This window comes from Malassezia pachydermatis (genome assembly GCF_001278385.1).
Source record: "Malassezia pachydermatis strain CBS 1879 chromosome Unknown scaffold1, whole genome shotgun sequence".
NCBI lineage: Eukaryota > Fungi > Basidiomycota > Malasseziomycetes > Malasseziales > Malasseziaceae > Malassezia > Malassezia pachydermatis.
Window position 1 is genome coordinate 257,220 of NW_017253138.1, and position 20,863 is coordinate 278,082.

Here is a 20,863-nt window from a genome sequence, read left to right on the forward strand (position 1 = left end):
GTCCGTGTAGATAACGTTTCTATAGGTACTACCAGTATTCGTCGGATCGTGGATGTATGTCGGGAGCGCGCTTCGCTCGCACGGCCATGGTCCACATATGCAGCCAGGCTTGCACACGTTTCTGTTGCTGCGCGCCGCCACTATGAACCGTGGACACGACGCGGCGGTAGGTGAGCGAGAGCATGAATGCCATCAACTCGAAGAACGACGAGTGCTCCGAGTACGGCACAGCGTACATCCGAAGCTGCGGTGTGCTGTCTTTGGTCGCTTGCATCGATGTGCGGGTATAGGAAGGCAGCGGTGTAAAATGCGCCATGATATCAGCTAGGGATTGCTGTGGTGTAAGCGTCGTGGTTTGGCGGTACGTCCAGCCTGTAGGCCGGAAAGCCATCGTATGTGTAATTCGCAGACCACGGCGCTGCAGTGCTTGCGTATACTCAAGCAAGGCCTCTTTTTGGACACCGGCCAGCGATAAAACATGCACACGCGCCTCTCGTGGGTCCCGTGTAAGACACTCGACCAGCGCAGGATCGTTAAGCAGAGCGTAGGTATCGTACTTGCGTGCATCTGAGCAGTATATGCGCGTCTGCAGCGCATGGGCCAGCGCTTTGATCAGCCGCTCCTTGCCTAGCAAATAGGTGCCCACGACCACAAGGGGGGCATCAAGGACGGGGTTCTTTTGTAGCCATGTCGATAAGGTGGGCTCCGGTGCAGGTGCTGTCAGCATATCAACACACGCCTGCACCACATGGGGCTGCGGAGGGAAGGCGTAGCGTGGATCCAGGTACGTCGTGTCTAAGTACACCACGTCAAAGGGCGCTTGCATGGCGGCATGCGCAAGCTGGGCTGGACATGCACGGAAGTCGCCACAGTGCAGATACCGAAACGTACGAGGCAGTCCGATGTAGGGACTCGGCGTACTATGTGGGTGAATGTGCGCGGTATGTGGCCCTTCTACAACGATCATCGCTGCGCCTGGGCAGTGATTGGCAGGAATGCACGTCACATGCACGCCGCCTGTATCTGGCAATAGCACAGACTTGTCCCATGGCAGCGGATGCAGCCACTGCGGATCAACATGCAGATGCTTCTCGACGAGACGCGCCGTGATCTGTGTACAGTAGATCGGGCCATGCACCCACTTGGATGTGAGACCGCCGTAGTGATCCGAGTGAAAGTGTGTTAAGATGTACGCTGTGCACCCAGGAATCGCGCCGTATCGAAACGCGTCTACGCTGATCGGCATGCCGTCTAAGATTTTGTAGAATGGCATACGCCGCGATCCCACCACCTTTTTCTCCCCTGGCAAAATCGATGCCCATTGCTGCTGCACCATAGCAGGATTCTTTTCTTCCTTCCCTTCGTCGTTGGGTGCCGGCGCTTTTTTCGATGGGCCATCAATGCACTGGTTCACATGCCGCTCGATATCGTCTGGCGGCCAGCACGTATCGCAAATAGGACATGCGACCGTCGCTGCACTTGCGGCCAAGGCCGCTCTCAACTGCGCTTGCTCTTCCTCAATCGAACTAGGCAGCGCACCGACTCTCTGTACATCCCAGTTGTCCGCGGTGCGCACGCGTTTGCGTCGCAGTGTTGTCATACGTTCATCGATCGACGCGCGTTGGGTACATCGCCTCCACAACAGAAATGGATGCTATACGACCGCCATGGCCGCCAATTACTGGCACTCGACACAGTGTCATCGCTGGCTGTTGGAGTCGACTGAGATCGAGGCAGCACGCGAGGAGGATCGACGGTATGCGGACTCTCATGAGATCTTGGCTATTAGCACATGGTGCTTAGACAGTAGGTGGCTGCATACACTTACCGCTAGCAATCATTACCCTTGCGAAACGTCTGCAACTTCGGCAACGCGTAGTGGCTACTGCCAGTGTCTATTTCCAGCGATTTTATATTCACAATTCATACGCTGCCACTGATCCCATTTTGGTCCTTGTGACATGCGTATATGTGGCCAGCAAAGTGGAAGAGTCGCCGGTCCGGATTCGCACCTTCTGTGCCGAGGCTGCCAAAATGATGAGCGAATGGGGCTACAAAGACCTGCCTAATAGCGTATCGATGATTGCCGAAATGGAATTCTTCCTGCTCGAAGAGCTAGAATTCGATCTCGTCGTGTTTCATCCCTACAGCTCCCTACCACACCTCTGCCAGGCCTGCCTCGCACATCGGCCTCCGCAGCGCGGAGGACGCCCTGCACCGCACGTGTATGCGGAGGATGGGGATCATGCCAAGTCTGACAGCTTACTGCAGGTGTGCTGGCTCATTGTGAATGATATGTACAGAACCAGTCTTCCGCTGGAGCAACCGCCGTATATGCTGGCCATCGCCAGCTTGTACCTCGCGGTCATATTGCATCCCACCACTGCCGAACATATATATGATGCCACGTATACCAACGAGCAGTCCATGGCCACGGACGATGTTGTCTCTTTCTTAGCCGGCCTCAATGTCTCCTTGCCTATGGTCACCCGCATCGTCCAGCAAATGATGGCACATTATACCCTATGGCACGAACTCTCACTACCTGCTACCAATACTCGCATCGCCTTTACGGATCACGCGGCTATGTTCCAGCGGCTCTATCGTATGCGAAATGATCGATACAAGGCTTTACTGCTTATCGATGGCGGCGCTCATACCCTTTCTACCTTAGCTGCGCCGTCGTACGACCTGCCTGATACACCTCAACGGCTAGCTGCATGAACGCCTGGGGTGTGCAGGTATCTGCCTCTACTAGAATGCCATCAATACCATCGTAGAGGTGCTCATACACCCCTGGCTGAACGGGCCCTTTGTATAGTATAATCAAGGATGCGTCGTTGCGAGCAGGTTGGGCGGCTAGGCATTGCCGTCGTACAGCTTGCACAACGGACAACATCCAGCTTGGATTCACCCCGCTCCTTCCAGGCTCGTATACCAGTATGATATGCGAAGACTCTGGGAGCCGTGTATACAGCGCTTCGAGAGTGGACCAGCACTCGCTCGCTGCCTGCGCTGCACTTTCAGTGCATACTGTCTCGCCAAAGCGTAGTAAGGGTATCATGCCAAGGACAGCCACGTCCGTGATGATCGTTTCGGCGCCGCATCTCCGCTGAACACGCCCGAAGTCCATCACACGGCATCCCGCTTGAAAGAGTGTACGAAGGGACACAATGTCGGAAGGCACGCTATGTGTTCCAACAAGTATGGCAACTGAAGCAGCCTGCGTATGTTCCTGGAGTGGCACGATCGATACATCACTAGGGATTACCAGCAGATCCATAGCTTGCGTGCCCTCTGCCTCCAGAAAGGGGCTGTCTGGGTGGGCGCTGTATTCACGCAGAACCTCACGCACGTAGTGCTGCGTACCGACATAGTCAAGTTGGGTGGCGAGGAGTACACCGACAAGTCGCCGTCGAGGGGGCAACGCTCCCACGAGAGGGGCCGGCATACCAAGGCAATCGTGAGGCGTGCTTTGCTGCGGTCAGACCACGCGTACGCTTCCTTTTTCTCCACCACATTTCTCCACACATGGAACATATGATGGACTCGGTCGGGAAAGAGTGCCAATTCGAGTTGGGTAGGTTGTCATGAGGAATCCCATTGCTAACATGCAGCCTCTTTCCAGCGGTGCATTCTTGCGAACAATGGCAATCAAATGGCCTGCAAAAAGACGCAGCAAGAGTTGGCAAATTGCGCCGCGAATGCCGTACCGATGCTCCAGACGATCAAGCAGACATGTGGCTCACTCATTCAAGAGTACGACCAGTGCCTGTTCCAGTTCAAAGATGCATCGCAGGATGTGCTAGCGGAAAAGTGTACACCTAGGCTGCAAGCCCTCTCCCTCTGCGCCAATGCCGTGAAGGCGCAGACCGAAAAGTAAGATTAACGCCACACACCCGTTTGACATATACGTATATATCTTTGCCTTTTCTTATCTCTATTTGCTGTTCATACATGGTAATGGTATCTATATAGCTATGCGCCCTAATCCAATGCGAGCTAGCAATGGACCGATAATGGGAGTTCGACCGCGTGCCGGTGCCGCAGCAGAGGATGATCGCTGTAGCCTGGCTGCACGCGCTAACGCGAACGCTTGGCGCGCCTGAACAAACGAGATGCCAGCCAAACCCCACAACATGCCTTGCCATATGGGACTAAGCACTTGCTCCCAAAAGAGCTGATACAAGAGAGCCCCCCTACGATCAGTCAGTTTTTGTACGTACCATCGGATATTAGTGACTCGATGCCAATTTGTATAGGACGTCGGCAGCAGCGATGGCTGGCCCTCTGTCTCTTCAATGGTTACATGTTGCTTGACTGTTTGCAAAAATAATTGCTCGACGCGTAGGTCCGGCAGTGCTGGGAGCGCCGGTGTCGCATCCGACCCAGTATCACTACTCATCCGGCGCCTACTAGCCCCGCTTCCGTGGTTTACGAATCGCCGTTAGATGCATGTCGGGGCCGGGGCAAGTCTAGCATTACGTCATTCTTCCATCCCCGCTCTCTCCTCCACACGCCCAGCACGTTCTCCACAAGCCAAGCCATGTCGTCGTCCGTGGCCGCCAATGGCACAGCGTCCTCGACGGACGTGCAAAAAATGATACAGGCCATCGATGCCTTGCAGCAAGTCCACCTACCTGCTGTACGCCGAGCGATGGATGCTTTGTTCGAGCGCATGTACGTGTTGTCGTTGTGCCAACTGACATCAAAGAACGATCGGCTTAGCTGGGGAAGCGGATGGCCAAGCTGTTGAAGATGCTCTTGATGTAGCGCAGACACAGATTCAGGCCCTATCTGAGCATCTTCAAGCCCATGGTCTGGCGGGTCTCACAACCAACGAGCCTGGCTCTGATACCCAGCGCGATCTTCGCGCTACCACACGCGCTTTGTTTGACCAGCGAACACGACTGAGCGACGCAACAGCGCTTGTGGCAAGTATTCTATCAAAAACTTAAAGGGGAAGCAGTGCAATCACCGTATCAGGGGAAAGGGAGCATCTACTCGCCTCGTGCCATGCTGGCATATCGAACAATGATGTCGTATACCCATAGCCCTCTTCCCCTACTACTGTCGGTGCCACAGTGACAAGGACCACATCAATCATAGGCGATACTGTGTGTGTTTGTAGAACACTATCAATGACACCTGCGCCTCCTTCGATCATCACGGACGAGAGGTGCAACGCTGCTAGTCGCTGCAAGATGGACGACCATGACAGTTGCGTGCCCTCCATGTCGACACACTCAACGAGGAATCCAGCCTCCTCTAGAGCTTCCTTTCTTTTGCGCCATCCATGCAAGGCGTCAGGCTCGGATGGCGGGCACGCCATCAGAATCGGGGGCGAGACCCGTGCGACGTCCATGAGACGGCAAGTCGGTGGCGTACGAAGATCGCGATCCAGAACAATGGGTCGTGGTGAGGGACCTGTATACCCATCTAGACGCACTTTTGTTAGTGTTTGTATACGCACCATTAAGACGGGGATTGTCCGCCATCATAGTACCAATGCCGACCAAAATAGCATCGTGCATGGATCGAATACGATGTGTCATTGTCATGCTACGCTCGCCGCTCAGACGTAATTGTTGCTTTTGTGCACCAGCGATTTTCCCATCCTGCGACTGTGCAAAGGTCAATGTGACCCACGGCCGGCCCTGCCGAGGTTGTGGGGCATAGCGAGCAAGCCACGCGTCCGTCATACCGCGAGGATCGTCGTCACTCCACATCCATGACGTGTCTCGGTTGCCCCATGTTGACGACATTGTATGTGGCACGACATGCCCACCGTATGAATGCAAATCATTTTGGCGGAGGGAATGTAATCCCCCGTGATCCACCGCTGACGGCGCGCGGCGAAGAACAGACAGGCGAGCTCTCATCGTTCTTTGCGTCGTTGCCGGCAGAGGAGCAGCCGCAGTGGATTGTGTGTTCACCGTATACACGCTGTCTGCGCACAGCCATGCCAGTAGCTGAGTGTCTCCATATTCCTGTTGGCGTTGAACCTGGACTAGCAGAGTGGTTTGCACCTGCTTTTCCTCAAGATACGGGCGTGCATCCTAGTCCACGCACAGGCGAACATGTTGTGGACGAATTTCCGACGATCTCGCTGGCATGGACACCGTTGTTATACCCAGATCCCCACGGGGAGACCATTCCAGCGCTGCATGAACGTATGCGTGAAGTGATGCGGCGCATTGAAAAGCGATGTGCTGCGTGGGGTATTGAGCGGGTCCTCCTTGTATCTCATGCCGCCTCTATTATTGCATTAGGCCGTATGATTCAGACGATCGCTTCGTATGAGGATGTACGCGAGATGCCTATTCGTGCAGGCACGGCAAGTGTAAGCAAGTATACCCGGGCTGGCAATGTCTGGCACCAAGAGTACAATGGCGCTACCTCTTTTCTGCTGCATGGCGAAGAACGCGCCTGGGATTTCTCGTTTGTGCCTGACAACAATACAGAGCCAGGTATGGGACCCGACTGGCATGATCCATTTACGCCATCGGACGACTCACTGGTGTTCCGAGCTAAACTGTAGCTATATACGTACATAAAACTCCATGGGTTAACGTGGCCATGGCCGGCGGGAAGGGGCTGCTTGGTTCGTCGTAGGCGACGACGCCGTGGCCGTATCTGGCTTGTCGAGCATGGACAAAGCCTCCGACACAGCCTCTTCGCGTACTATGATGTAGGGCTTCTGGCGCTCCGTGGATGGCAGCTCTGACGCGGAGGTGGGCTGAGCGGTCGATTCACAAGCTTTTGATATTTGATGACTCACAGGATCACGCGCCACCACTTCGGCCAGGATATCCAGGCCACCGCGCCATGAGGAAAAGTTGGGATGGTTACGCAGGCGACCAAAGGCATGAGGGATCGACTCTCCTTCTTCCTGACTATCTTGACGAAGGGGAGTCCCTTGCCGCTGCGTGGACGTGGGCCAACGAATCGTCCGCTGAACTTCCGTGCAGAATTCCGCCAAGGCAGGATCGGAATTGCAGGCGCGGCAGTGGCGTGGATCGCCGGTACACATCATTCCTGTTGACGAGGACGTGGACGATGGAGTAGACGGGGGTGCGCGGGCATCTGTATACGGCCATAGGCGAGCGCGTGGCGCACTGCGATTCCCCGTAGAACGTCCTTGTACAGAGTACGGCAGCGCGGAAGCCAGCTTGGGCGGCGTCTCGCTCTCCAATGTCGTTGTCCACAAACGTGGCTTGTGCATGGTGCGGAGTGGCAAAGCAGTGAGCTTGACTGACGTCGACGTCGAGGAAGGGGGGGGATTGGATGCTGCCTCACCCAAATCTAGACGGGCTTGACCACGGCATACGCACACTTCAGCATCAGTGCAAAAACCACAGTCAATTTCCATATCATCTTCTTCGGCATCCTGCATGTAAGGAGCCCCATCTGTGACAGAGCCGGCTGTCGGAAGTGATTTCGAAGAAGGCGATGTAACCGACGCCATCGGCGCGCGCGTCTGCGGGCTGGATGCAGACTTTGCGTGCGGTGACACCTTGAGAGGGAGGGACGACAACGGATACGACGATCCATGCTCCAAGGTAGGGTCTGGTTTGGCACATGTCGGTGTGGGTATCGTGGGAGGCGACATGGACTGGTGACTTTGGGTGGGAGAGGACTTGATTTTGGAGGGAAGAAGCGCCTGCATTTGTTTTTCCAACTGCTCACACCGTGCCTTAAGTTCTTCGTTGGCTGATCGGAGTACCGTTGCCTCTTCTTTATACTGCTGCGCAATCCGTTGCATTTGAATGTTGGCTTCAATTTCGCGTGCTTCGTATTGCGCCACTTTTTGTTCAAGCTCTGTCACGTACGCAGAGCGTCGTTCACGGAAAGCACGTTGCGAAGCTCGATTTTGTGCCTTGCGCTTTGTCAAAGGAACTGACGCGGAAGGCTTTCGACCTGGTTTGCCACGCGCAGGCAGCACCCATTCTTTGCTAGGCTTAATCACCTCAGGGATGTCAGTGGAGGATGGCAGGGACATCGGTGAAGGAGGGCCCAGTCGTACAGCATGCGAGGGATCAATGGCCGTGGCACTCATGCAACGAAGTGGTATGTGTCCCTTTCTAGGATGTAGGACTAGGACTGAACGTTGTGGCGAGAGCTTCTGTGGCAGGCTGTGTGACACGATGTCATCAGCGGAGACTGTGAACCCAGGATCTAATCAGATTATGCATGTATTCTACACGTGGAGCCATGTGACTCAAAGTCTGCGACGCGCTGCCTACCTACCTATGCTTCGCGGCCTCCACGCATCAGACACACCTCCCACGGATGAGCGACGAGGGCGAATCATGGGCCCTGTTTGAAGAGCCCAAAGACTTTCGTCCGCCTACGCCTCCCCCCACCGAAACCCAGCATGTTATGAAAAATGGCTCGGTGATTCGCTTGCGTTTGGTGGGTACACATCCGCTCTGGGGTCACTATTTATGGAATGCAGCGCCTACGCTGACCAACTACTTGGAAGACCACCCTGCATTGGTGAAAAACCAGGCCGTGCTTGAGCTGGGCGCAGCGGCTGCCTTGCCGTCCATCGGTTGCGTCAAAATGGGCGCACAGTCTGTCGTTGCGACCGATTATCCCGACCCAGATTTGATGGGCAACGTACGCTACAATCTCACGCACAACCAGTGCGAGCCTACAGGCGTGGCGGAAGGGTATATTTGGGGCACCGATCCCGCGTCTCTCCTCGCGCATGCACCAAACGGATTTGGTTTGATATTGATGTCGGACCTCATTTTTAATCACCAAGCACATCCTGCGCTTATGAATACGGTCGACCAATGCCTCGCCTCTACACCCAATGCACAGGTTCTTGTCTTTTTCAGTCATCACAGACCGCACTTGGTGGATCGTGACTTGGCCTTCTTTGATGTGGCCAGGGAGCGAGGGTATGTCTGCGACAAAATCCAGGAATGGATCCTGCAGCCTATGTTCCCAGAGGACCCGGGTGACGAGCATGTACGTGCCACTGTGCACGGCTATACCATTCGACGACCGTAGACATTTCCTATACATGACCAACCATGTCTATTTTTTCTCATTTTCATGCACGTCACTCTTGGCGTACAGGGGCGACCGACAAATCCACACTCCCACCTCGAAGAGACGTGGACGATGTGGACGACGATACCGACGACCGAGTCGTCGCGGCGGCGCTAGGATCTTTTTCCGCCACGTTCCGACGGAATCGATCCATGGCAGCCTCCGCCGCGACGCGTTCATTCGTATTGGACGTGCGCTTTGTGCGTGCAGTGCCATGCACACTGAGCTTCGCGATGGCCTCTGTCAGTTCACGTGTACTAGAGGACATGGATAAGGACGAAGACTCTTTCGATGTAGGTGCTGACGTATTAGTGGGCGACACGTCCTCATTCCACTCCGCTGGGGGCGCCTGAGTCTCCGCCGCCGAGGGAAGCGAAGGCAACGTGCTGTGCGGCTCTGTCGGTGAGGAGGCAGCCGTAGACAGATCAGCATCTGTGACGGGGAATGGATACCCACTCTCGTCTCGCTCACGTTGTGTCCCGACAGGGGCCAGCACGTCATGCGATCGCTTGGCAATCGGCGTGTCCATGTGTGTGCCTGCCATGTGGGCAAACGAGGAAGCTTGCGCACGTGGCCGAGGTGGCTGCGACCAATGCGGTGTCGGTGGCAGCGTGGTCGTGGGCGCATGCATTGTGTCCATGGTAGGGCCCGGCGGCGCGATGCCATTGCCCATGTACGACGACAGACCCATCGTCATCGGCGCCGAATTGAACGCGACGCCAGGGCTCATCATATAAGGGTATACAGGTGGCGTTTCCAGCACTGATTGAATAACGTAGTTAGGGATACCAGGGGTGAGTGTCATGTGCAGAGACGTAGGTGTCATAGCGCCCATAGGTCCCATGGGTGGAATATTGATCCGGCCTGGGTGATGTGTCGGCGGGGCAGGCGCTACAGATGATGCAGCGGCGGCGGCCGCTGTTGGTGGCATCACATCCGGACGTGGGACAGGCCATCCATCCTCCATGTCTAGCATACCATGGGGCAGCGTCGGCGGCATGGAAGGAGGAGGAGGGGCGGGTGCCATAGGGCCCATATTCACTTGAAAAGCGGCAGTGTACTGCGATGGGTCCGTAGGGATCCCCGCACTCACAGGGCCGTACAAGGCATGTCTGTCAAAGTGTACTTTTAAAATGCGGCCACTGTACTCGTAGCAATGGTACAAACGTACAGCGGTCTGTGCATCTTCTGGCGAGGCAAACAGCACGGTACCGAATCCACGGCTACGTCCGTCCGCATTTAACGCCACATCGGCTCGTTGGATATTGCCTGCTGCACGGAACAAATCTTTTAGGTCTTGCCATTGACAGTGGAAAGGCAAATTGCCCACAAACAACACGCGGCCGGGGTAAGGCAGCACCGTGGACGATGGCATGGATGTTGATGAGGTGGGATGTGTCGGCCATGGCGCATTTGATGGGAAAGAGGGACGTGGCGGCACGGAATGCGACGATGTCGACCCAAAGGTCCTATCACGCTCCGCTTCGTTGACTGTGATGGACTCGTCCAAACGCACATCGAGGACGCGGCCATGCCACGTGTATCCATGTAGCGTATCGATGGCGCGGTACGCATCTTCTTCTGTCGCAAAGAGGACGGTGCCTGTAGCACTCAACGACGAGCGCCGCTCGCCATTGTGCGTCGATACAAGAGGCGCAGGCGCATGTACATCGGCACGGAGTACAGTGCCAGCACGACGAAATAGATCCTTGATATCTTGCCAACGGACATGCGGCGGTAGATTTTGCACGACCAGCTGAGTACGTTGATCCCCAGCGGCATGGGCGCCTGCCGCGGCCCCATGCAACGTCACATGCGAAGCGTCGGTATCATCGGCAGGTCGACGTGCACGAGGCCGTGTATGCTCTGCGCGACTTGACGTACGCTCTGGCAAGAAGGGTGACGTGAGTGGGAACTGCAAATCCACTGCCGATGACGGTCGCTGTGGCTGTGCATGGGACGATCGTGACAACGCTGCAAACGCTGCCGATGGAGAGCCGGTGGGATGCGTTCGCAACAAGGCATCGTCTGCTGTACTTGGCAGCGCAATTCCGGAGCCATGAGAGGCATGGTGAGACGAGCAAGGGTATGGGGCAATCAACGACGAGGTACTTGCGTCCGACAGAGCCGCCGAAGAGTGCCCCGCATCGCTCCTACGGGGGCTGGTGGACTTGGCATCAAGGGCTACAAGCCCTGGAGCGCTGTGAGGGTACGCATGGATGTTGACCTCCTGCGTGCCATTGAGTGACAGAGGGCGCGGTGCGTTGTCATGAGACCGCACAAATCGCATCAGCGTCACTGCGTTCTCAAGAAGCGTGTGTGTACAGGAGGGGAAGAGGTCAAGGCGATAACAACAAAGCCAGTCCTATACACACAAGGTACTCTGCGAACAGGAAAAAATGGGCGTCGCTGTGTGGACAAACAAAGAACCCCAAAGGGCGAACACTGTCACAATGCGTGCGGTGCGACACGCTCTGCCCAGCGTGGGGCCAGCCAGCCAGCGGCGTGGACCTCGCTGTGACTGGCCCCATGTCACGTGCCTTACGAAGACCGCCAGGGCCTTCGAGGATCGTTCGTTCGTTCGTTCGCTTGCCAGGACCAACGTGGGTGGCTGTCACTCCCTCTTCTCGTGTGTGTGAGGTGTTCTGTTTCAGATATGCTCGTGCGTCTGGGATCCTCGACTGCACGTGCTATGGCCGCACCGGCAGGACGGTCGATCGCGCGAATCAATGCCGTGCCAGCACGCTGGGAATCCACGTCGTCGTCGTCGTCGCCGCCGCTGCGTGAGGTTGCGCCGTCTACATCCAAGGCGCCCAAAAAGCCGTCGGCCATGCAAAAAGCACTGCCGATCCTTTTCCACCGTGTGGATCTGGAGCAGTTTCCGCGCCTGCTGCGTGAAAAAGATGCGATGCATGATGGTGTGAAGAGCGTCGTGCCGCCGGATGCGCAGAGCCCCTACGGTGGTAGTGTCACGATCTACAACGATGCGGATCGGCAACCGCTGTTCCCGACCCCGCCACCGAGTGTGCAGTCCATTATGCAGGCGGGTGGTAGTGGTAGCGAGGAAGTGCATACAGAGACGTACTTGTCGAACGTCACACCCCTCTCCCCTACAGAGGTTACGCGGCTGCACCGGTACAACATTGTGCTGAAGCGTGTCGTGAATATGACGGGCAAGGGCCGTGTCGCAAGCTGGTACGCACTGGTGATTGCCGGCAATGGGCATGGCTTGGTCGGCTACGGCGAAGGCAAAGATGAGAATGCCGGTCGTGCGAATAAGAAGGCGTTCCATGCCGCTGTGAAGAATATGGACTTGGTAGCGGTGCACCGCTCCAAGAGTGGCTCAAACACGGTGGAGACCACGGTGGAAGGCCGGTGGGGAGCGACGCGTGTCGTCATCCGGCCACGCCCTGCCGGGTTCGGCTTGCGTGTGCCCAACGTCTTGCATCCGATTGCTCGGGCCGCTGGGTTTACCGATTTGAACGCTGCTGTATACGGCTCGTCCAACGCGATGAACGTGGTCAAAGCTGCGTTGCAAGTGTTATGGGGCGGCAGTGCGCCGATCGGTATGGGCGGCGGCGTGCGTGGTCCGATGCGTCGTGACAACAAGGGGCAAGGCGCACGTTCGCGTCGTGCGATGGAGTTGAGTCGTGGACGTCGTTTGGAAGAGTTTGATCTATAGCCTTATGTAGTAGATGCTTTTCCCTCGGTATGAAGGACCTGGTGCAGCATGTCGACGCAGGCGCGGTAGCGCGTATCGGACACGGGCTGCTGCGTCGTGCCAGCGTGCAGCATAGGAGCGCCATCGTCCGCAAGGCCCAAGCACAATCGAATCGCCGCGAGGTACTCGCCTGCGGAGTGGGGTGGCTGCGCGGGCAAGGCGGCGAGCCAAGCCTCAGGCTCCTTGGCGAGCGTATCCCAGAGCCGCCGACTCTTTTCCATGTCGATCGAGCGTGGCTCCTCGGCGATGTTCTTGAGGTTCTGCTGCAGACTGAGCAGATTGCGTAGCATCTTGGTTACGCCATACCGATTCAGCGCGGGCACATGCAGGATGGCTCGTGTGAGCGTCAGATCCATCAGGACATCAAGGCCGTCAAAGACAAACGCGTAATGCTCGGGCAGTATAGTCGATTTGTACGTCTCATGGCATGCAGCCAATTCCGCATTCAAGTCGACGACGTGCGTATCAGGCTCCATCGATAGTGCGTCGCATACATAGTTGCCCTGGATGGCCAAGTGCAGGTAGTACAGCGTCTTCAAACGCAACTCGACACGCAATGTCATAAGGACCGTACGACAGAGCGTCGTATATATTCGCGGCACATCCTGCCACAGCGCGGCCACATCGCTGGACGCTGGGAGCGGTAGTAGCGACTCGGTCGAGGTCGAAGCCGCATCCATCGCGTCGTGCTGGCCCATGGCAAATTGATGCATATGCGTACTGAGCCAATGCAAGCTGTGCTGCAACGTCCCCAGCGCCATGTGCCGTTTGCGCGAGGTGATCAAATCCGCACGACGTACAGACATCGACGAGGCCCAGTGCCATTCGGTCTGCGCTTCAGCATGACGCGCATCCTGCGCGCGCGTCGAGTGTGGCTCTGCATCCAGAGCGGCTGTGAGGCACGCATACAGCTCGGGACGTTGGACCCACACGATCGACAAGGCATACGGCCCTGCCGCCGACTCGGGGTCCTCAGCGACCAGCCGCTTAAATCGATCGTTGCACTTTTCGTAGAACGCCAAGAATGCCAAAACAATCAGGCGCGTGTACGACGCGCGCTGGAACGGCGCCGCTTGCAGCATCGCATACAAACTGTCGACCAAGGTCGCGACCTGCACGGCACTGCGCATCACCGCACGCGAAGCGCCGATCCGCATCCCCGCTTCCGGCTGGAACGCATCAGGCGCACTGCTGGTGCTTTGGACAAGCGCATGCACTTGCTCGCCCAGCTGCGGCAGGAACGCATCGTGGACAAACCCACGCAGGAACGTCGTAAAGTCCACTTGGCCAGGCCCAGCAGCATCGCGCGGCAGAATCAGCGAGACACGGTCCAAGAACCGGTGCGTAGGCGCCAGCAACGCCGCGACGACAAAGATCATCGGGGGGACGAGGCGGCGGTGGCCATGCCCCGCCTGCACCTCCTCGTCAAAGCGCGCTCGTGGCTCGAGCGCATGCGCCGGGGTCGTTGCATCCTGGCCGACAAGCCCAGGAACGTAGACATGCAGCGATGCTTCCAACGCGTCGCTGGCGGCGCGGACATCCGCTGACATTTTCGAAGGTGCAGCGAGACGGAACAGCGGCGCTTTCTCACGCTCGTACCGCGACGAACGAAGCACGGCCTCCAGAGGCGGCACGCTATGACTCGCCTGGACACGCTCTGCATCGTTGGCCAGGTAGTCCATGAGCAGGCCTTGCACCTCGTCCTGCACGGCGTCCCATACACGCGATAAGGCCACGACACCCGTTTCGGCACTGGCGCGATCCGCAGCACCTTCCGTGAGCGAGCTGGCCCGGCCAATAAGCACCCCTGCGACTTCGTGCAAGGCGCGATGCGCTGCTAGCACCGCTTCCAACTTGGAAAACAGCGTATAGAAAAAGTCACGCATCGTCTCTCGATCCTGCTGAAGGATCGCAACGTCGGTCGACGCGGCGGTCTGCGTCGCCGAGGCCCACGCCGCCTGTGAGAAAGAGCGGCGGACATGCGGCTCGTCCAGCACGGAATGCGTCGCCTGCGGCGCAATCAGCACGGCGGCCGTGCGAATCGGTGTGCCATTGTGCCGCGAAGCATGCCGCGCTTCCACTTCGTCAAGCGTCGTATCGATCAACTGATGCAGCTCCGTAGGCACAAGCTGCGCAATGGTATCTAGGGCGTACCCAATTTTTCCGAGCCGCGCCAACGATTCACAGAGCATCTCGAGGTACAGGAAACTGTCGTCTTCCGCCGGCGTCGAAGTGGAGGTCGGCGGCTCCGTCAGCGAGGCGGGGGTCGCCACTTCGTCCCACCCGGTGGTCGCCGCCGTGGTCGGTCGCAGTGGGTCGGTCGTAGCGTCGTCCATGTACGACGTTCGTCGCGCATGCACATCCCGTAGGAACGTTTGCAGCGTGGTCCACGTCGGCGCAGACGTGCCGCTGCTACTCGCCGTGCCACTCGCCGCTGTGACAAGCGCCTGCGAGGCGGCCATAGCCGGCGCGGGACCTGCATCGAGGCCCAGCACAAGATCCGGGAGCGTATCCTGCCCGGCGACGTACGCACGCCAGCGCCCATCACACCAGTAGCTTTTCAGGTACAAATGACTCTGCAACTCCTCGATCAGAATGTCAAGCAGCGCATGCTCCTGCGAGCGAAGATACGCACGTAGATCAGACGTCGCGCCCAGCTCGGCCAAGTCGTCACGCTGGATCAGACGGAGCGATCGCATAAGCAGCTGCGTCGCCTCCAGGAATCGTTTCTCGGTCATGAGCGACTCAAGTTCGTCAGGTACGCCCCGCAGCTGCTCTAGCAAGGACAGGACACGCGTCGCTTCTTTGACGGACTGCATGCGCTGCCACATTTGCACGAGGTCTGCACGACGAGCGCCTAGCGCGTCGCGGGCACTTTGCAGCTGCTGCCGCGCACTAGCAATCCCATCCTGCGATGTGCCTAGCGACGCAATCATGCCATGGTTCACAGTGATGGCCGTCGCGAACGAATCGTAGTGGTCGTCCAACGTGCCTTGCAACGACGACTCAATCAGGGGGGACAGCGACGCAAAGGCCTCGGCGTGTGAGTGCAAAGCGCCTTGCGGAAGCAAGGCCAGGGACAAGCTCACAGGATTGAACTCCGACTCGAGCAGGAACCCCCATTCCTGCTTCAGCTTGCGAAGGACGGCGTACAGTTCGCGAAACTTGGGCTCATCGGTCGCTTGGACGTACGAGGTAATCGGCTGCGGCACGCCTGGCGTCATGCGATGCGCCGTACGCGGCACACTTGGCGCCTCTCGCTCGGCCATACGCAGCAAACGCCGCTTTTGCTGGGCACGCACTTGCGCCAATTCGCGATCTTGCGTCAGTGAGCCGACACGCCGGCTGGACGAGCGCCGCGTAAGGGGCGGTGGCACCTGTGCCGTCATCGCCGGCAACGGGCTAGCGCTAGGCGGCGGAAGCACGTCAGCATCCAGCAAGGTGCTGACGGACGTGCGCGGTGCGTCGGGCATCGGCGCAACAGCCACGCCATCGTCCAGCGAAGCACGGCTGGTAGGTTCCTGTGCAGCGACGGTCGGCGGTGGTATGCGTGTACGTCGTGCACTGGGCGGCGACGATGGCGGCGGTAGTGTCGGCGGCGGCGATGCCATCATGGGCGCGGGGGACGACGTCGGCGAGGGCGAGAGGGCCCCGGCGGACGGGGAGAGAAGGCCAGGGGTGGGCGCAGGGGGTGGCACACTCGCACTGGGCGCGGCGACCATGCCAGAGTGCGAGCGGGAAGGCGACGCATGGTACGCAGCGTCAGGTGGAATACTCGTTACGCTCCCAGTGCGCGATGGCGACGCACTGGTAGGGAACGCATTGTGGCCCGGCACTTGAATCGGCCCGCTCGTCACGCCCGCCCCGGTACCGAGATGAGAATTCTCATGCCGGATCACGGGGCGCTGGCGCTTCGAGCCGCCGATCACACGCTTCATGACGTCCAAGTGGAAGCAAGCACGCGCGATGCACGGTCGTCGGTGGGGCTACGCTGTCGCCGCCGCAGGGACCGTCTAGGGCCTCGGCCGATGCCCAACGACGTGTGGAGAAGAAAGGCACGAAGGCCTGCACGTACGTTGGTGTCGTGATACCTGTGTCACACCCTGCTCGCCCGCCCGGGGACAGCGGCGTGGGGGCGAGGTGCGCTGGGGTTCCGCGATGAGCAACGGACGTCCCAACTTTCCAGCGCACTTGCGTATTTTCCCCAATGCGCCACGCGAGACCCAAGACGCATGGATGCGCGATAGTGAGCAGGACATTGCGCAGTACGGCATCGCCGGTCGTATTTGGGAATCCGCGTTTTTATGGGCGGCGTATATCGAAAATACGACACACACTTTTGATCCGCCGCACTCGTGGCTCGACGCCCCTGTGACGTTGCTGGAGCTAGGCGCAGGCGTAGGCACGGCTGGTTTGGCTACCGCGTCGTACCTAGCACATCGATCTGCGTGTCCAAGCGAGGCTCATCATGTGATCCTCACCGATTTGCCCGAGGTCGAATCGCTGCTACGTCGCAATGTGCCATGGACGCCATGGGCACAAGCACATGTCCACGTACGCCCCTTGGCCTGGGGCGACGCCGGCCATGCCGAGGTCATCCTGCAGACATGGACACCCACGCACATTCTGTGCTCTGACTTGATCTATTTCCCGGAACTCCTTGCGCCTCTCCTTCGCTCGTTATTGCAGATCACACAACAGGCGCCCAACGCCACCGTGTACCTGGCCTACAAAATTCGCTCCCTGACCAAAGAGCAGCCGTTCTGGACAGGGCTCAGCGCCTGGTTCGATCTTACATGGGTGCAATGTACCCCCTCCGATCCAGCGGCGCCATGGCGCCCCTTCGGCACGCATGCATCGCATTTCGCGTACGCACCCCCCTGCGATGAGACGGGCGCGCCCTTGGACGACTACTTTTTGTTCGCTGCGCAACGCAAAGAAGCGTCGTTGCAGTGGACGTGCCCGGACGAGGACGCCCTGCTACTCCAAGGGCTGTATATGGCCGATGGCCAACCTATACCCGCGCCGGGCACGGACGCTTTTGAATGGATCTTGCTGAGCCGATCTATGGATAACGACGAACTATAGTACATTAGGTATAACGGGGCTGCTTGTCCCGTGAAGAAGGCGCTTCGTCCATCGCCCCACGTTTGTGACTTCCTTCAGCCGAGGCCGCTGGCATGGGCATGGGCATGCCCGGCATCGAGGGCGGTGGGGGTCCGCCGTTCTTAGCAAACGTCTGGAAAAAGAGCATTTGCTGGAACTGCAGTTGCATTTGCAGTTGCATGCGCATCGGCATGGGCAGCTGTGGGTTCTGCAGCATCGCCACCAGTTGTTGGACCATTTGTGGGTTGAACGTCGGTCCATCAGCCGGCGGCGGCGGCGGCGCCGTCGTCGTCGTCGTCGTCGTCGTCGTGGGATCGTTCAAAGACGTCGCTGGGGCCGCAGCAGCCGTCGTAGAAGGCTCGCTCTTCGGCACAGGTTCAGGCACAGGTGGGGCAGGAGCGGCAGTCGTACTTGCGCTCGCGCCCGTGGCGGCAAACTCGGAGACAGCAGCTTGATGAGCGGCCTCTTCGTCCACACCGGTTCCTTGCTCGAACGCCTCTTCACTTTGTGCAATGGTCTTATCGACATACTCACGTACTTGCTTGCGCTTCACATCGTCAATCTTTAGCATTTCTAAATCAGGAATGCGCTTCTCACATTCAGGGCATACAAAGTCATGCTCAAAAAGATGCGTTTGAATGCATTCTTCGCAGAATGTGGTATGACAGCAAGACGTCTTGACAGCCTCACGAAGCAACTTGGAGCAGAGAGGACAGGCGAGACTTGGATCAGAGGGCACAGTTTTGTACACGTCCGTCTTGGAAAGTGGCCGTGAACGCGCACGACTACGCTGCCAGGACCCCGAATCCGGCGTAGCAATCACATACGAGCCATCCGGTGTCACCATGACACCCGTCATGTTCTCCGCTGTCGATTGCTCCACCGTCTTCAGCATGCTCTTAGGAATACCGGTCGTGCGTTTGAATCGCCGATTGTCGTACTCGGGATTGTTGTTCGTGGGACAATCTTGAATCCAGTGGCCTTTTTGACCACATCGGTAGCAAATGAAGCCAGGCGGTGGGGGTGGGCGATCAATCGGGGGTGGTGGTGCTCCACCCCGCCCTGGCGGCGGACCACGTCGTGGCATGCCTGTTCGCTCGCGATAGGTGGCGCTGCACTCGTTAGCTTAGACTGTACGTACTGTGACATGCGTTCCTGCGTCTCCTCCCATTGCTCAGTCGTTGCTTGAAACATGGCAGCAATCCGAGACGCTTCGTCCTGATGACTGTCCAGCGCAGCCGACGGCTTGACAGACGCAGCAGAAGAGGTAGGTGTGCCAGGGTGGGGCCCATCTTTGCCGTCAAAGCGCTTCGACATGGGGCCTCGGTACATCGAATGAGCCGGCGTTGGTGCAGCAGGAGTCTCAGGAACGCTCGTACCACCGGCTGGCGCCTGAAGATCAGCCACGTACAGCTGCGCTGTTCCTCGACCAGGCTTTGAAGGAGGCAAACGACGCACCGTCACATGCGACGAGCGTGGGATGGTATAATTGTCGTCCTTGTATTCTTTTCACGTAAGCGCATCGCAGAACATACCTTCATCGGTATCCGCATCGTATACAGCCAAATCAAAATCTGTGCCTTTGCCCAACTTGTTTTGCAAAATAATCTCGCGTTTCAGCTCCCATACGCTAATACCTGTTCCATCGAATGTGAGTTTTTGCGGCTCACGCTGCGAGCGGAACTTGTAATAGACCGCTGATGTCGCCATCGTGGGTTGCTAACAAGACCTCTTGGCGCAAGGCACTACAAACGCGTGCCGCCCCTAACGCACGCGACGACGCACTATGGTGCGGCTGGCTGCGCTCTGACGTTGTGAGCGGTTGCAGAATCACGTGCCCAAGGCTGGCTGGACGGCCTCTGCCACCGGCCGCAGCACAAACGAGGGCGCGGCCATCTTTTCTTCCTCTTCCCCACCAACTCCTCTTCTGCTTGCCTTTCATGGCTCCCATGCGCGATGCGTCCATCCGCCGATTGGGAAAAGATGGTCACAGCCATTCCCTGTACTAAACAGTAGGTATCGCCCCAGTCCAGTTTCTCGGATGAGTCTATCGCAGAAGTGGGAATCTCTCCTATCAATGATGAGGATACTTTTTTTCTTTTGCTTGCTGATCTTTGGACATGCATACTAGAACTAGACTGACATGGACAGAAATACAGATCAATGGGTCCTCGATTTCTTGGTCACCCAGGGCCACGAACAGGCAGTGATACGCTTCTGTGAAGAAACAGGATTGTCTGTGCCTGAAGCCATTCAAACATTGCCTCTTCGTAATGCTGTTCGGCAGCATATCCTGAAAGGAAATGTAAGCCAAGCTCTCGATTTCCTAAGTGAGCAAAAGCCAGAGGTGCGTGTAATGCCCCAATGGCCGCAGACGAAGGGACGAAAAAGTTTCATGCACCACGCTGAGCTCAGCGATGCGGAGACAAAAAACCTAATCACCATCTTTCGACTGATCGTTCTTGCGGCCTCATTGGATGTGGTAAGAGTTGTTGCTGACGAATAGATGCTTGACACATCGCCTGCCCTGTATTTTCATGTACGCCAGCTTGAAATGATTGAGCTGTTGCGGACAGGTGATGTGGAAAAGGCGCTGGCCTTTGCAACAGAGGTCCTGGCGCCTTTGGGAGAAGAAAATCCGGATCTCCTCTCGGAGCTGGAACAGACTATGTCGCTTTTTATTGTGTTGGACCTGAGCACATCAGATATGTCGGCCTTGCCAGCCTATGCGAAGACATTGTGGGATCTCCAGTATCGTGATGTTGTTGCCTCACAGGTCAATGCATCATGGCTAGAGATGGAGCGCCAGCCTAGTCAACCCACTTTGCCGCTTTTGGTGGACATGATGACTTATGGCGAACAATTGCTCGGTCCAGACGGGCCAGGTCAGCAATATGTACCGACTTTATCCCTTGATGGCTCTATTCCGGCGATTCCGGATCGCCATCATGATCTGTAATATATTGTATAATA

The 20,863-nt window shown here is 57.5% G+C and overlaps 14 protein-coding genes across 14 annotated transcripts; 8 read left to right on the forward strand and 6 right to left on the reverse strand.

The window, feature by feature from the left end:
- Positions 1–192: 192 nt before the first annotated feature.
- Malapachy_3032 (hypothetical protein) lies at positions 193–1,600 on the reverse strand (the record flags this gene model as incomplete). Its single annotated transcript, XM_018137511.1, has 2 exons — positions 193–196; positions 237–1,600. The coding sequence occupies 2 exons, from the start codon at positions 1,598–1,600 to the stop codon at positions 193–195; spliced, it is 1,368 nt and encodes a 455-aa protein (XP_017994133.1).
- Positions 1,601–1,667: 67 nt separating this feature from the next.
- Malapachy_3044 (cyclin-like protein) lies at positions 1,668–2,724 on the forward strand (the record flags this gene model as incomplete). Its single annotated transcript, XM_018137523.1, has 2 exons — positions 1,668–1,806; positions 1,835–2,724. The coding sequence occupies 2 exons, from the start codon at positions 1,668–1,670 to the stop codon at positions 2,722–2,724; spliced, it is 1,029 nt and encodes a 342-aa protein (XP_017993618.1).
- Positions 2,725–3,531: 807 nt separating this feature from the next.
- Malapachy_3053 (hypothetical protein) lies at positions 3,532–3,883 on the forward strand (the record flags this gene model as incomplete). The annotated part of the gene is made up of 2 exons (XM_018137532.1): positions 3,532–3,580; positions 3,618–3,883. The coding sequence occupies 2 exons, from the start codon at positions 3,532–3,534 to the stop codon at positions 3,881–3,883; spliced, it is 315 nt and encodes a 104-aa protein (XP_017993668.1).
- A 663-nt stretch (positions 3,884–4,546) lies between these two features.
- Malapachy_3052 (hypothetical protein) lies at positions 4,547–4,958 on the forward strand (the record flags this gene model as incomplete). The annotated part of the gene is made up of 2 exons (XM_018137531.1): positions 4,547–4,680; positions 4,715–4,958. The coding sequence occupies 2 exons, from the start codon at positions 4,547–4,549 to the stop codon at positions 4,956–4,958; spliced, it is 378 nt and encodes a 125-aa protein (XP_017993669.1).
- Malapachy_3026 (rib7-htp reductase) lies at positions 4,955–5,702 on the reverse strand (the record flags this gene model as incomplete). The annotated part of the gene is made up of 2 exons (XM_018137506.1): positions 4,955–5,448; positions 5,474–5,702. The coding sequence occupies 2 exons, from the start codon at positions 5,700–5,702 to the stop codon at positions 4,955–4,957; spliced, it is 723 nt and encodes a 240-aa protein (XP_017994049.1).
- Positions 5,703–5,731: 29 nt separating this feature from the next.
- On the forward strand, positions 5,732–6,541 carry Malapachy_3048 (hypothetical protein; the record flags this gene model as incomplete). The annotated part of the gene is made up of 1 exon (XM_018137527.1): positions 5,732–6,541. The coding sequence occupies one exon, from the start codon at positions 5,732–5,734 to the stop codon at positions 6,539–6,541; it is 810 nt and encodes a 269-aa protein (XP_017993616.1).
- Positions 6,542–6,568: 27 nt separating this feature from the next.
- Malapachy_3060 (tpa: b-zip transcription factor) lies at positions 6,569–8,059 on the reverse strand (the record flags this gene model as incomplete). The annotated part of the gene is made up of 1 exon (XM_018137539.1): positions 6,569–8,059. The coding sequence occupies one exon, from the start codon at positions 8,057–8,059 to the stop codon at positions 6,569–6,571; it is 1,491 nt and encodes a 496-aa protein (XP_017993507.1).
- A 233-nt stretch (positions 8,060–8,292) lies between these two features.
- Positions 8,293–9,021, forward strand: Malapachy_3017 (nicotinamide n-methyltransferase nnt1; the record flags this gene model as incomplete). The annotated part of the gene is made up of 1 exon (XM_018137497.1): positions 8,293–9,021. The coding sequence occupies one exon, from the start codon at positions 8,293–8,295 to the stop codon at positions 9,019–9,021; it is 729 nt and encodes a 242-aa protein (XP_017994216.1).
- A 52-nt stretch (positions 9,022–9,073) lies between these two features.
- On the reverse strand, positions 9,074–11,353 carry Malapachy_3033 (rna-binding protein; the record flags this gene model as incomplete). The annotated part of the gene is made up of 1 exon (XM_018137512.1): positions 9,074–11,353. The coding sequence occupies one exon, from the start codon at positions 11,351–11,353 to the stop codon at positions 9,074–9,076; it is 2,280 nt and encodes a 759-aa protein (XP_017994132.1).
- A 366-nt stretch (positions 11,354–11,719) lies between these two features.
- Malapachy_3045 (mrps5-mitochondrial ribosomal small subunit) lies at positions 11,720–12,745 on the forward strand (the record flags this gene model as incomplete). Its single annotated transcript, XM_018137524.1, has 1 exon — positions 11,720–12,745. One exon carries the CDS (start codon positions 11,720–11,722, stop codon positions 12,743–12,745), a length of 1,026 nt encoding a protein of 341 aa, XP_017993619.1.
- Positions 12,746–12,747: 2 nt separating this feature from the next.
- Malapachy_3056 (sec8-protein transport protein) lies at positions 12,748–16,722 on the reverse strand (the record flags this gene model as incomplete). The annotated part of the gene is made up of 1 exon (XM_018137535.1): positions 12,748–16,722. One exon carries the CDS (start codon positions 16,720–16,722, stop codon positions 12,748–12,750), a length of 3,975 nt encoding a protein of 1,324 aa, XP_017993673.1.
- Positions 16,723–16,942: 220 nt separating this feature from the next.
- On the forward strand, positions 16,943–17,872 carry Malapachy_3046 (hypothetical protein; the record flags this gene model as incomplete). Its single annotated transcript, XM_018137525.1, has 1 exon — positions 16,943–17,872. The coding sequence occupies one exon, from the start codon at positions 16,943–16,945 to the stop codon at positions 17,870–17,872; it is 930 nt and encodes a 309-aa protein (XP_017993620.1).
- A 74-nt stretch (positions 17,873–17,946) lies between these two features.
- Malapachy_3023 (dwnn-domain-containing protein) lies at positions 17,947–19,600 on the reverse strand (the record flags this gene model as incomplete). The annotated part of the gene is made up of 4 exons (XM_018137503.1): positions 17,947–17,959; positions 18,022–19,002; positions 19,032–19,395; positions 19,426–19,600. The coding sequence occupies 4 exons, from the start codon at positions 19,598–19,600 to the stop codon at positions 17,947–17,949; spliced, it is 1,533 nt and encodes a 510-aa protein (XP_017994054.1).
- Positions 19,601–19,846: 246 nt separating this feature from the next.
- Malapachy_3050 (and domain-containing protein) lies at positions 19,847–20,849 on the forward strand (the record flags this gene model as incomplete). Its single annotated transcript, XM_018137529.1, has 3 exons — positions 19,847–19,902; positions 20,042–20,237; positions 20,439–20,849. 3 exons carry the CDS (start codon positions 19,847–19,849, stop codon positions 20,847–20,849), a joined length of 663 nt encoding a protein of 220 aa, XP_017993671.1.
- Between the last annotated feature and the right edge of the window lie 14 nt (positions 20,850–20,863).